This window comes from Olea europaea, chromosome 2 (genome assembly GCF_002742605.1).
Source record: "Olea europaea var. sylvestris chromosome 2, O_europaea_v1, whole genome shotgun sequence".
Classification (NCBI taxonomy): domain Eukaryota; kingdom Viridiplantae; phylum Streptophyta; class Magnoliopsida; order Lamiales; family Oleaceae; genus Olea; species Olea europaea.
The window spans coordinates 15,065,469-15,079,628 of record NC_036238.1 but is presented as its reverse complement, the minus strand read 5'-3'; the positions used below and the strand labels follow the sequence as shown (position 1 = coordinate 15,079,628).

Sequence of the window (14,160 nt, the reverse complement as noted above, 5' to 3'; positions counted from 1 at the left end):
TGTGTAATACCAGTATGTTTCAAAAGTAGATTTCTGAACACAAACACATGAATACATTCATGCCAATAGGACGCAAACATACATATTTATGTACACGCACAAGCCCAAACAAAGCCAGTTTATAAGAAGCCTAATGCATGCAGTTGTTGCAAGCAATCCAAAGTAAATGTAAACATGCATACATAGATATTACTACATGCAGTTGTGGCAACCAATCCAAAATAACCCAAACATGCACACATGGGTAATCCTCTGTATTCCGTGAGACAAATACTTACGGAAAATTTTGAAAACAAATACAAAAGGCAAGTGGTCAGATTATTTTATCTCAACTCAACAAAGACTTATCCCATGCCCATTTGGGGTCTGTCGGAGGGATCCTCTTCTTCCACTCCACTCTTTTGAGAGTCGTCTCCAAAGTTGAACCACTAACGCTCTAATCATTTTCAGTACCATGTGAAACATTTTCCTCCAGGATTACAATTAATGTAGGTTCCATCAGTTTATTGACAATTGCATCCAAGGGCATTCACTAAAGAAGCTCATCTGATTCTCAGGTAATTTATCTTCCATGTGAGCTGCCTCACAAATATGGTCAATTCTCTCTCTCCCCCTTTTTTCGCACCTCAACGTAGTCATCTCAACTACACTCGATTAATCTAGATGTCATATCTAATATCACAAAAATTGCAGAGCCGCTTTTCCACTTATTTCAATCACAAGAGCAATCATCTCTAAGATCCCTTCTGTATGAATAGTTGCACCTGAATTTCAAAATGCTCACTTTTAGATGTGACCCACAATCGTTTCTACCTCTTTTCAAATACTCTGGTATCGACTCAAATTACACCTTGAAGACACTCTTAAAAATCTTAGATTATTTTATTTCTAAATACTAAATTCCGAACTACAACTTAGCAACTTCACTAGGCTCATATATTGAGAAAATATTATCTACAAAGACATCATTTCACTTACCTTCAGATCTTCCATGATCAAAACAAAAAATGGTAATTGAAAACTCAATAGACTCTGAGTAGTTCTCTAAATCTCTCTGTCAAAGCATCACTGTGAAACTCAGTCTCACTGATTTAATGCGATGATAGTTAGGCAATCCTGAATATCACCCATATAATAAAAACGAATGCTAATATACTAGGTATCCATTCTGGCATCTTCTTGGTAAAAAAGTTTGTCAATTGTAAAACAATACTTTTCTGAAACACTTTCAAATCTCAACAAATATATCATTTAGTTATGCAATCTTACCAACATTTTTTTTTTAGAGCTACCTTGATCTTTGCAACCATAACTCTGGAGAAGAGATTCTACAATGGATTGCAATGCAAGACTCTAATGAGAATTCCTACAAAAATAGGACCTGGATGCTGTGAAACAGACAAATTAACGTGATCCATCTCTTTTAGCGATGATAAGACTTGGCAATCTTTCTTCTTCTTTTTTTTTCCTTCCCTACTCAAACAGATTCTTTTTTGCAATCTGCACAAGTTTCCACCATAATAACTCACTAGAGATTATTGATTTTGGACCAACAGCACTATTTGTGTTTCCCCAGCTTAAAGCGTAACTTATTTTTAACAGAAAAATTACCTTAGAGCACCAAGGTCTTCTCAATATCCTTTTTTCTAAAATTACTCTTTTCCATACAGAATAGCACCTTCTATGCAAATTTAAGGATACGGCTGTCATATACATATTATGTTAAGCTGATCAGGTACACCTAACAGCAAGTCACTACTTTACGGAACCATGCATTAAAAACTCCTCACTGACACCAGATAGGTCTACTATGTTACTAATGACTGATTTGATTAGAAACACTTGGCCCTTGTTTGAACCCCATTTTTGGCAAAGAAATGCATTTTTGAATAGTGTATTGATAGGAAATATGTGATTAAAAAATAAGAAAAAGTTTTGGATTTACGTGTAATATTATTTTATTGAAGAATGTGGGATTGAAATATGGTCCAAACACTATTCAAAAATGCTTCTTTTAAAAAAAAAAAAAAGAAAGAAAACAGAAAAAATGGGACTCAAACAAGGGCTTATTTTCACCAAGATGTAAGTGGTTGACAGTTCATTGCAATTAACACGTGGTAAAGTAAGTTTTGTACAATAAACTGAAGAAAAGAGAGGCAAGAAGCATATGAACAGTGCATATCTCCAACTTCAACAGTATGAGTCACAAATCAGGATTTGTTAGTTTCAGAAAAACTAGATGGGCCATAAAAATAATAATAATAATAACAAAGAAAAGAAAAGAAACGAAAACGAAATCGAAATCGAAATCGAAATCAAAATTGATAGCCAGAAAAAAGATTGTCCAGGGAAGATGCTAGATTTTAGGTCGGAGACATGAAAAACTCTATCCAAGGGATTGGACATTTCATTATTAAAATTTGAAATCAACATTTCCAAAGCTATGGATACAAATGCAAGGGATATTACATATAAGCTTGCCTATGGAAAATCAACTTACCTTCTCTCGACCAGAAAGATTGACAAGATTCCCATAAAGAGACCATTTTAACTCCTTAGCTAATTCCAGTGCCTTCAGATTCAATCTCCACGTCTGATTATGCAAAAGAACATATAAAACAGAAAGTCAAGCAAGTATGATGAATAAGAATATCCCCAACTTCCAGTTGAAGAGAAAATAACATAAAGTAGTTCAAAATAATGGAACCTTGGGTAGAATTAGAATTAATGGGAAAATTGACATTGCTATGTTCGATGCATATTCTTCAAGATCTTTAAAACTCATAATCAGTTGTTGCAGGCACAATAGAGCAGTATCACAAGGTAGAGAAGTGTAATTTAAAGAACCTGCAAGGAGCAGCAGATGATGATAGCTTCAATACATGTGTGATGATGATAGGATTTGAAGGAATAAGTAATGCATTTAAATGGTTTTCATTCCCCCATGTCACGCATTTAAATGGCAAAGGATTGGTAAATTCTTAATGACGGCATCCAGAGTTCATGTATTGGTGAATTAGAACCAGTCTGTTGCAGTCTTTCTCTACAATAACATTCCTTGTACTTTTCTCGTGATTGGATTATCTTATGACTAATATTCAAGTATTTTTACAGAGCCATGATACATGTCAGGAGTCCCTTGATAGGCAATCTTTCCATTATAGTAGTTCCAACTCAAATTTACTTGATCCTTTTGCATGCGGTAAATATTTAATGTTCCAAGCCAAAAATTGCATGAGCCCAGTTTATATGCTGGGTCATTAAAAATGTTGGGACTTCGCAACATTTATGACTTCTTTAAGCTGGTATGAAGTAATGTATGACATTCAGCTATAGCAGACTTCCTTTGCAGCCAATGTAATCCAATATAAGATGTGGCACCGTATCCAACATGCAGAGTAAGCAAGATTGCAGGAAACATAAAACTCACATATTCTACTGATAAATTAGAATATATGATTGCTGAATTCCATGGAATTTTAATTGCATAAGTTGATAGTTTTTATAGCTTAACTAGATTGAAATCATCTAAAGTTGATTGTCAATAGCAATTACTGGAAATTATTACCTGTTTAAACTCTAGGGCATTTGAATACTAACAAAAGCTCTTAAAAATTCAGTTTGGAGCAAAGTATAGACCCAAAGTTAGAATGCAAGAGATCAACAGCATACTCACTTGACAATAAGATCTCACTAAACCTCTGAAGCACATGTTGGAGTGCTTCAATAACAAGTGAAGAACTTATAATTTCTGACAATTTCTTTATATTCAGAATAGCAAGGATAACATTTAGGCCATCGTCATAAAGCTGCCGCAGTATTGGATCTTGAGTGGCGACAAATTTCTGGAAATAGAGAAACTACTTCAGAAATTTAGATACAAAAGAATATAAGATGACCAGGTGTCAACAAAAGGTTAACATTAACACTCAGTATTGTAGTAAAAAAGTGAGTGTGAAGAAGCAAACTTGGCCAACTTAAACACCACTTGTAGAAATAATGTCAGGCGCAGCAAAACTGGTGGATACAAGCACAAATAAGGCAAAAGGAATTGCAAACAAATCAGAATAAAGAGCTACCAAGAAAGTTTAAAGTAGCACAACAATGCACAAGGCATTAAATCTCAATTATTTATTAAATATTGTTCGTGTGATACGCGCAAGTGTACGAGATTGTTGACAAGTAATAATAAGTGAATTAAAAGTTATCGTCCCACAGGAAATAAATTCAATTTAAGTTTACTAGTTTCGCATGAAATTTGAATTATGAAAACAAAATGAATATTTTGATTTGATTTAAACTAAATTAATATAAGAAAGCAATAAAAATTTGGGGTTTTGTCAAATTATGGAGGATTGTATTGGATTTCGATTTCGCCTATTGCTATTTATTTCAATTCTTGATTCGTAATCTAATTCCATTCACATGTACTTCACAATCGATAACACTAAATTATTCAATGCTCTTTTCCAAGACAAACGAACCCATGATTAACACGACCCGATCCTATTCTTAGTCCGAATTCATATGAAAATCACGTATTTAGTTCAAGTTATCAATAGGGTTGCATGTATGATAGATATTATTCCTAATCCTAACTATACATGTTAATTTTGCCGCGTTTTAAACTTATTGTGAGTATTCTTACACTACAACAAGCAACTAACTATTCAATTGATGGCCAAACAATTCAATAGTGTAATGGAAATGCAGAATTAATCAAGAAACACAAGAATTAAACTAAATTACTTGTCTTGAATTTAAAATAAATAACAAATAGGGTTCATCTCATCCAATACAAAAAAGGAATTAATCTAACATGATGCTGAAATTAATGAACAAATAAAAGTGGAAGGGCATTACCAAAATTTTTGACGGAACGTAATTAATTTTTATCACAATGATTCTGCCGTTTTTTCTTCTTCGATGTTTCTGCATGTGTCGTCTCCTTCCAATGATTACTTGTCTCTATCTGCGTATATCTATCTCCGTTCCTTTGCATTTATATTAATTCCAGCTGTGGATAGGCGGCTTTCTGCCTCTTCCAACAACCGCCAATTTGCGTGAGATATATAAATTATATTTCAGCTCAATTCTCTCCTCTCTAAGGCAGCCTTTTCTAAGTATAAATATATAAATTCAGCAGCTGCTAATTTCTTTTTCTTCCCTCTTGCTTTGGTTTTCTGTCAGAATAAATATTCAATGTTGGCTCCCCAAAGCTCCTCCAAAGCTACCTACTTCTTGAGTGTATTTATAATTGATTTTCGCAGCAGACCGCCCTCCTTAATTTCTGCGCCTTTTTGTATATATCTTTAACCTAGCAGCAGTCCAATTTGATTAATACCCGAACTCCCAAGCTGCCGACTTGCATGAGATATATATAAATCCACTTTACTTCTGCAAGTAGGAGTCCATTTCCAATTAAATTCCAAGCCCATTATGGTGGTTTTATTTCCAATTCCTCAATTTTCATCCAATGGCTAATTTAGTCCACGTACTTTAGATTTTGTCATTTCTCGTCAATTTTTGCTTCTTTCCTTCACTTACTTTTCATTCGTAAAGTTTCACCTATTAAACGTAAAACACAACAATTTAGAATGTATTTTATCAGAAGACTATCAAATATCGTTATTTTAGAGCCTCGAATAAGTGTATAAAATACACTTATCAAACACCCCCAAACTTAAATATTTGTTTGTCTTCAAACAAAATTATAACCTAAATAATAACAAATAAGCATGCAAAAATATTTGGTTCGACAGTCTAGCTTTTTTACCTCATGATTTGAGATCATCGTATTAAATCTACAAATCGCTTCAAAGTCACAATACCAAACCAGCATTCACTCTTCCAATACAAAACTGACGTGTGTGTGTGTGTGAAAAATTAAGTAGACATTAATGAATTCACAAGTTGCTTCAATTTCCGACCCTCTATGGTCAAATATATCATTTCATCTCTCGTAAGATTCACACACCCCCAAACTTATTATATTTTTTTCCACTATTTTCCCAGCGTGTGATCTAAGATTGAACTTTTCATTAGTATCCTTACCCTCTCTAGTTCAGGTGGACATAACTGGTTGCAAGTCAATACATCAATGAACAAGGATTCTCAATTAATTTGATTGCTTCGACCGCCAAGACTCAACTAGACTAATTATCTTCAATCGAAAGTTAAATTTTCTCGAATAAGTGTTAGGACTTAACAAGGTATTTAGTGCTTTCGCTTTTTCCATGCACTTGCTTTTTCTTATTTTTAAGAGTTTTTTTTATTCTCTCCATTAAGCTTTCTAGATGACTCCTGTAGCAGGCTTTAGGCCGATGACTCCTAAGTCAGACGACTTTAGGGCACCAGATTTTAAGATATCCTTACAGGCTTAATAACCCGAGTCAAAAAGGCTTCAAAGCGAATAAATTTTTTTTTCAAGTACAACTTCATCTCTAATTACTTTCTAAATGACCCCTGTAACGAGTTTTAGGCCGATGACTCCCAAGTCAGACGACTTTAGGGCATCGGGTTTTAAGATACCCTTACAGGCTTAATTACTCGAGTCATAAAAGTTTTAGAGAGAAGTTTTAAATTTCAAAATATATGCCTTGATTAGTGCAATGTCCCTTATCACACACCTACTCAAGTAAACCGACTTCCAACTCAAGACTTCACCCAATTTTATCTTGTTAATCTAAGACAATCCACACATAAGTTTTCACGCATGGAATCCCTGTCCACATCCGTATCTTCCTACAACAGCAAAATAATCCCTAAACCGTGCTAAATTTGGTCTAAGAAAAATTAATTTGTATGGTATGGGTAAAGCGTCTATGTCCGATTAAATCAACCTATCAAGCATATGAATCAACTCATTTCATCACAATGTCAAACTCAATTCTAGTGCACGTATAATATCAAGTTTTGCAAAGTTGAGTTTCAATTAGTCTAGCATGCATCTTATCCACAATTCATAAATCGATACCAAATCTCAAATTTAATCATCATAGTCAACCAAATTGTCTAACTCACACAAGTACACAAACAAAATAATAAAAAAAATATTTTTTTTTTATAAGCACACAAAAATAAAAAATTTTAACCTTTTTTTTTTTTTAAGAAAACACAAAAATATACGAAAAAACTCAAAAGTTTTTCCTACCCTCAAAATTAAACCTGACATTGTCCTCAATGTCTTAAAATATAATTAAGAATACAAGGGGATGGAAGAAAAGAAAGAAGGTACTCCCCGGATTTTCCTGTTGAACGTAGAAGACACTTTGGACAACTATTAGACATTCTCCTTCATCATGTTTTCCCCTTAGTCTATGTTGATTTGAGTGTTACGCGACATCATGTTCCTACATATGGCAGTTAAATCAAACATTAGAGATCAAATAACCTTAAACATGTGTTACTTAGCCCAAACATCTAATAAACCAACTAAATCTGAAAGACCTAAGAGAAAACGTGGTATGGATGATGAGTCCCTAAAATAAAAATTAATATAAATTATCTTAGGCTATTCTAAATTTAAAAAATGAAAATAAAATAAAAATAAAAATAAAATGGATAGAGATATTAGGTTGCTCCCCAACAAGCGCTTAATTTATAGTCTTTAGCTAGACTTTGTTGTTTCTAGGCTCTTCAAGGTGGCTTGAAAAGTGAATTTTCAGTTCTGCATTTTAAGCACTAGTTGCACTTCTTTCTTTCATCCTTCACCCTCCACATGATCAAGTTTCCATGGTTATCCCTACCAACAATTCCACCTACATCTGGCCAGCCTTTGTAACTCTCCCAGTGATCAACTCGTTGGCAGTCTTCAAAATATGATGGTTGCTTGATTGGATTCTCCATGGTGAAGCTTTGCTGTTTATCCTCCACCCTCAGGACTATCTCATTTGTATCAAAATCAAGTAATGCTCGACTTGTTGACAAGAATGACCTTCCTAGTATTATTGAAATTTGGGATGCCTCTTCTATGTCTAGAATGATAAAATCAGCTGGAAAAATAAATTCTCCCGTCTTGATGAGAATGTCCTCGACTATTCTATAGGGATGTTTCAATGTTCGGTCCGCCAGCTAAAGGATGATAGAAGCCGCCTTGGGATCTCCCAATCCCAATTTCTTGTAAAGAGGCAAAAGAATTAAGTTAATACTTGCTCCTGAATCAATTAAACAATTAATACCTTGTAAGTTTCCTATGGAGCAAGGTAGAGTGAAACTCCCTGGATCTTTAAGTTTGGGAGGGATCCTATGCTGGATGATCGCACTACACTCTTCAGATAGTGTTATTGTTTCATACTTGGGCATCTTCCTCTTTTTAGTCAGCATCTCCTTCAAAAACTTAGAATAGTTTAGGATTTGAAGGATAGCGTCAATGAATGGGATATTGACATGTAACTTTTTGAGGATTTCCAGGAATTTCATAGCTTGCTTCTCCAATTTGGTCTTCTGTAACATTTGAGGAAAAGGGACCAGAGGTGTCAGTGAAGTGCCAGTAACATTTGCCTTAAGCTGTGGATTATCTAAAACTGTCTATTGGTCCTTTTCTATTGCTTCTTCAGATTGCTCCATCGGTTCTTTATCCTTAGTAGGCATTTGAGTTCTCTCTGTCTCCTTCCTCTTTACAGTGATTTCTGGCAATTGAACACCACTCCTAGTAGTGATGGCCTGAACCTACTCTGTTGTTGGCTAGCGTTGAAGTCTTTGAGAAAATGGAATGGGTGGCACATAAGCTTTGACATGGGTGGTGGATGTGGTAGATGGGAGCTCAATAGTTGCATAATTTACCGCCTCAGCTACTAATACCTGCTCCCATGGGTTCTTCTCTGTGTCACTCGGCAAGGTACCCTGTGGTCTATTGGCTAATGCAACTGCTATCTGTCCCACCTGGTTTTCTAGATTATATATGGAAGCTTGTTGATTCTGCATTACTGTTTCAGTCTTGGTGATGTACGTAACCAGTAAATCTTCCAAGGGTTGCCTCTTACCTTGCTGTTGCTGAATTATTGGTGGATTGCCCTGCATCTGATTTACTTGATCTGGATTATCCACCCACAAATAGTTGGGATGCTTGTTCACCCGAATGGTAGTTTTATGGGTAAGATCCATTTTGTCTCTGATAGTTCTACGCATAACTAACCTCTACTGACTGACAGTAGAAGCCAAAGGGCAGCTTGAAGTGATGTGATCTGCCCCACAACCTACGCATACAGGAGCTGGATGTTGTACCATGTGTACAGATTGAGTTAAAGTGTCGAGCTTCTTCGTTATTGCTTCCATCTGCGCTGCCAATGCTGTCATTGCGTCCACATTATGCAATCCAGTTGCTTTTCTCGGAGCTTCCCTATCTGTTAGCCAATTGGCCTGATTCTCAACAATCCTTTCAAATAAATAATGTAATGTGCATCATCCACCTCCATAGTCAAAATTGATCCGCCCGTAGAAGCATCAACTATATTACGAAATTCAGCGCGCAGTCCATTAAACAATAGATATATTTGTGCCAGTTTAGGAACATCAAGATTTGGACATATCCTAAACACACTTTTGAACCTGTCCCATGCTTCTGGATGTCTCATGGTCCTTCTGTCTAAAAAGATACACTTCATTTCTGATTTTGTGGACTCGAGATGGTGGGAAGAATTTCATGATAAATTTTTGTACCATGTCATTCCTAGATACGATGCTCCCAGGAGGTTGTGACATCATCCATATTTTCACACCCCCCTTGTAAACTAATAAACTCAAACTAAGAAGAAATCAGGTATTTCAATTAAAGCCTAGAAGAACAAAAAGAAAAATAAAACAAAAAGAAAAATTCAAATCCAATGTAAACTAATAAACTCAAACTAAAACTTTATTCCCTGAAAACGGCGTCAAAAACTTGTTTATGTGATACCCGCAAGCATACGAGATCTGACAAATAATAATAAGTGAGTTAAGAGTTATCGTCCCACAGGAAATAAATTCAATTTGAGTTTACTAGTTTCGCATGAAATTCGAATTATGAAAACAAAGTAAATATTTTGATTTGATTTAAACTAAACTAATATAAGAAAACAATAAAAATTAGGGGTTTTGTCAAATTATGGAGGACTGTATTGGATTTCGACTCCGCATATTGCTATTTATTTCAATTCTTGATTCGTAATCTAACTTTATTTAAGTGTATTTAACAATTGATAACACTAAATTATTCAATGCTCTTTTCCAAGATACACGAACCTATGATTAACACGACGCGATCCTATTCCTAGTCCGAATTCATATGAAAATCACGCATTTAGTTCAAGTTATCAATAGGATTGCATGTATGATAAATATTATTCCTAATTCTAACTATACATGTTAATTATGCCGCGTTCTAAACTCATTGTGAGTATTCCTACACTACAACAAGCAACTAAATATTCAATTGATGGCTAAACAATTCAATAGTGCAATGGAAATGTAGAATTAATCAAGAAACACAAGAATTAAACTAAATTACTTGTCTTGAATTTAAAATAAATAACAAATAGGGTTCATCTCATCCAATAGAAAAAAAGGAATTAGCCTAACATGATGTTGAAATTAATGAACAAATAAAAGTGGAAGGGCATTACCAAAATTTTTGACGGAACGTAATTAATTTTTATCACAATGATTCTGCCATTTTTTCTTCTTCGATGTTTCTGCATGTGACGTCTACTTCCAGTAATTACTTGTCTCTATCTGCGTATATCTACCTCCGTTCCTTTGCATTTATATTAATTCCAGCAGTAGATAGGCCGTGTATCTTCGGCTTTCTGCCTCTTCCAACAACCGCCAATTTGCGTGAGATATATATATTATATTTCAACTCAATTCTCTCCTCTCTAAGGCAGCCTTTTCTAAGTATAAATATATAAATTCAGCAGCTGCCAATTTCTTTTTCTTCCCTCTTGCTTTGGTTTTCTATCAGAATAAATATACAATGTTTGCTCCCCAAAGCTGCCGATTTCTTGAGTGTATTTATAATCGATTTTCGCAGCAGACCGCCCTCCTTAATTTCTACGCCTTTTTGTATATATCTTTAACCTAGCAGCAACCCAATTTGATTAACACCCGAACTCCCAGTTGCCGACTTGCATGAGATATATATATATCCACTTTACTTCTGCAAGTAGGAGTCCACTTCCAATTAAATTCCAAGCCCATTATGGTGGTTTTATTTCCAATTCCTCAATTTTCATCCAATGGCCAATTTAGTCCACGTACTTTAGATTTTGTCATTTCTTGTCAATTTTTGCTTCTTTCCTTCACTTCCTTTTCATTCGTAGAGTTTCACCTAGTAGACGTAAAACACAACAATTTTGAATGTATTTTGTCAGAAGACTATCAAATATCGTCATTTTAGAGTCCTGAATAAGTGTATAAAATATACTTATCAAATATCTTGGACCATCAAAAGATCCGATAAATATTTAGTTCTTGGGGAATATGAAATATTTCAGATTTCCAGTAGATGCATTAGTAACATCATACTTCATTAAAACCACACTAGAAATGACACAACCACGACAACATTCAGGCTATGGTAAAAGATCTGTAACAAACAAATTGTCAACATCTATTGGGAGGCAAAAATCCCATAGTCATTGAATATAAGAGCAACATACAAGAAACAAAAGGTTTTGCCAGAAAACAGAGAATTTACTTTTCCTTTTATTTTGCCAGTCAGCTTATTAATACGAGAACTACCGGCAAGTGACATTATGTCAGAGCCACATATCAACTTAACTGCAACATGAGAAATGTACCAAAAAGTAGAGAAAAAAAGGACCTGACAAGAACAGTACAGAGATGGAAACCAGAATCAAAGAAATGGCACAGTACTGCATATTTAAAAAAAAAAAACATTACATTTGCTTCTAATATAAGAAACATGTCATGTTAACCTACAAACTATGAAGAATAAAGCAGGCATTACCTACCTTCGAGCCAGCAGCTTTCTCCCTCATTATGCCATCGACATCCAAACTTGAGATCACTGAACATCGAACCTCAACCTGAGCAAAATCAAATGGAATGTCCATTGTAACATATAATATCACGCCTTTATTAGTCCTAAAATAATATATACAACTTGAGAAGAACATTTTAATCAAAATTAGCTTTGAAAATGGTTATAAAGATTTTCAATGAAAAGAAGATGCAGTTAAGCCCAATCATCTTTTTCGAAAAAAAAGGTGGTTATGACTTATGCAGGCTTCTCAATAAGCTAAAGAAGGCAGACAGCTGTCAACCGTGAAAGGAAAATAATACAGAGACGAAGAGATGGAGAAACGAAAAGGTAGATTCTCTTCAGGACTTTGTTAGAAGATTGAGAAGTAAANAGGAAAATAATACAGAGACGAAGAGATGGAGAAACGAAAAGGTAGATTCTCTTCAGGACTTTGTTAGAAGATTGAGAAGTAAAATATTTCCAAATTTGGTTATTACATGAAGTCCGATCTAGCAGCAAGTTCTACACTTCTACAGGCCTTAATTTTTAGCTGGCTCTTCCATAGTATTCAAAACATCCCTTGGATGGTGAGAGGGTGAGATCTAGACGTTTCCCTCTTTTTACTACTATTGTTGAAATCTCTTTTTACAGGAAAATCGATGTAAGTGGTTCTTTAGGTGTTTAACAGTGGACGAAAATCCAAATCACAAACTACTTCATTGTAGGTAGGGCCTCAGAGTTCTGGTATCTTCATTTCACTTTTTCAGTTTTACCTGAACGATGCCTGACATGCAGAAGAGAGAGTAAGTAATAAGGGAAGAAGACTAGGAAAGTAGACCCTCACTGCTGATGCAGATGGTGTGGAAATAAAGTAACAGGAGGAAATTTTTTAAGGGTGAGTGAGTTTTATAGCTAAAGAATACTTTCCTATTGAAGTGTGTCAGATGATGCAGACACACTACCTCAGTGGGCACCACCTCAGTGGGAGTGCCTAAAGGTTCGTAGGGAATAATACATTTGCATTAACATTAACGTAATTAAACCAAGTTAAAAAAGTTACAGAAGATACCTCTGGATGTTCGAGACCAAACAAAAATTTCAAATCATATATGCCCTTTGATAAATCCAAGATTCAACCAAATATCTTGCAGAGTATGTCATAGCTCGAACTATCTTTCTTGGACTTATTTTGGCATTCTATAAAAAGCCAGAAAAAATCATAAATAAGTAGTAGAATCACATCATGAAGGAAACAAGCACAGAGTAAGAATAAACATTCAAGAATCTGTGAATGGCTCCACCTGATTCAAATTGGTAGTGTTTGTGAAAGGAATCCAGAATCTACCCGGCAAGGCTTCCTGATGAGAGTTCCACAGTAGTCAAATAAGACAATAAGCCAAGATAGCAGTACAAAGAAGAGTACTGTTAACTAATGGATTCAAGTATGCATTTCCACAGCAACTAAACATATGCAAAAGCAACATAAACAGTAGATAAGAAGTTAAAACCCAAGGGGAACATAGTTAATAGATGCAGTCGCTGAATGAGGTGTGGGCCGTGAGGTCATTGTCCCCCACTGAAATTTGAGATATAATTTTTATTATATGGCATTTTTATTATTAATATTAGTGTATTTCATGTTCGAAATAAAATTTTAGTTAAATTATGTGTGCCCACTGATTTTGAGTCCTAGCTTCGCCATGACCAGATGTGCTAAAAGCATGGACACAACAAGGACTTTTTGGCCTCAAGCACAAAGCAAGGCTTCATTGATTTGAAGCGCATTTTATATCCTGAATGAAAATTCTCCACAGGACATCATAATTGACAAAAAGCAGAACTTGGTAATTTCAACTGAAATGATCAAGCATCACGTAATATCACCAAAACGTTGATCAAAATCTAAAACAGAGCAAGAGGTTCAGATGCAATCAAAAAAGCTCAAAAGTAGCCATGTGTTTCTGTGCTTGGCTGCACATTAAACTTTTGCGCAGAGTACTTATGCTCTGCACTTCAGAACTTAAAAATAGCAAGGATGCATGCTTTTAACAACTAAGGGAACAAAATAACACAAACCTGATTCAGAAGATGTCAAATATTTCTTGTCAAGGGATATTGATGAGGACATCCTTTATAGTTGGACTTTTATTATTGTTTCAGCATTTTAGTTGGACTTTTATTATTGTTTCAGTTGGACT

At 34.9% G+C, this 14,160-nt stretch overlaps 1 protein-coding gene across 9 annotated transcripts in view; it reads right to left on the bottom strand.

Annotated features, from left to right (window-relative positions):
• Positions 1 to 2,342: 2,342 nt before the first annotated feature.
• Positions 2,343 to 14,160, bottom strand: part of LOC111412031 (uncharacterized protein At3g06530-like) — a 19,551-nt gene continuing 7,733 nt past the window's right edge. Inside the window, exons 1-10 of one of the 9 annotated variants that reach the window (XR_002705951.1) lie at positions 14,039 to 14,160; positions 13,264 to 13,320; positions 13,032 to 13,159; positions 11,952 to 12,026; positions 10,602 to 11,305; positions 5,499 to 7,352; positions 4,864 to 5,397; positions 3,677 to 3,845; positions 2,708 to 2,847; positions 2,343 to 2,593 (exon numbers count right to left, since the gene is read on the bottom strand). Coding sequence is in view for 4 of the 9 variants with exons in the window: in XM_023042769.1 (XP_022898537.1) it covers positions 2,492 to 2,593; positions 2,708 to 2,847; positions 3,677 to 3,860; positions 4,864 to 4,938 (501 nt within the window). In the remaining 5 variants the exon portion in view is untranslated. Of the gene's footprint in view, positions 2,594 to 2,707; positions 2,848 to 3,676; positions 3,861 to 4,863; positions 7,353 to 10,601; positions 11,306 to 11,947; positions 12,027 to 13,031; positions 13,160 to 13,263; positions 13,321 to 14,038 lie in introns of those variants that run through there. The other 8 variants (XR_002705947.1, XR_002705948.1, XR_002705945.1 and 5 more) reach the window with 8 other exon arrangements.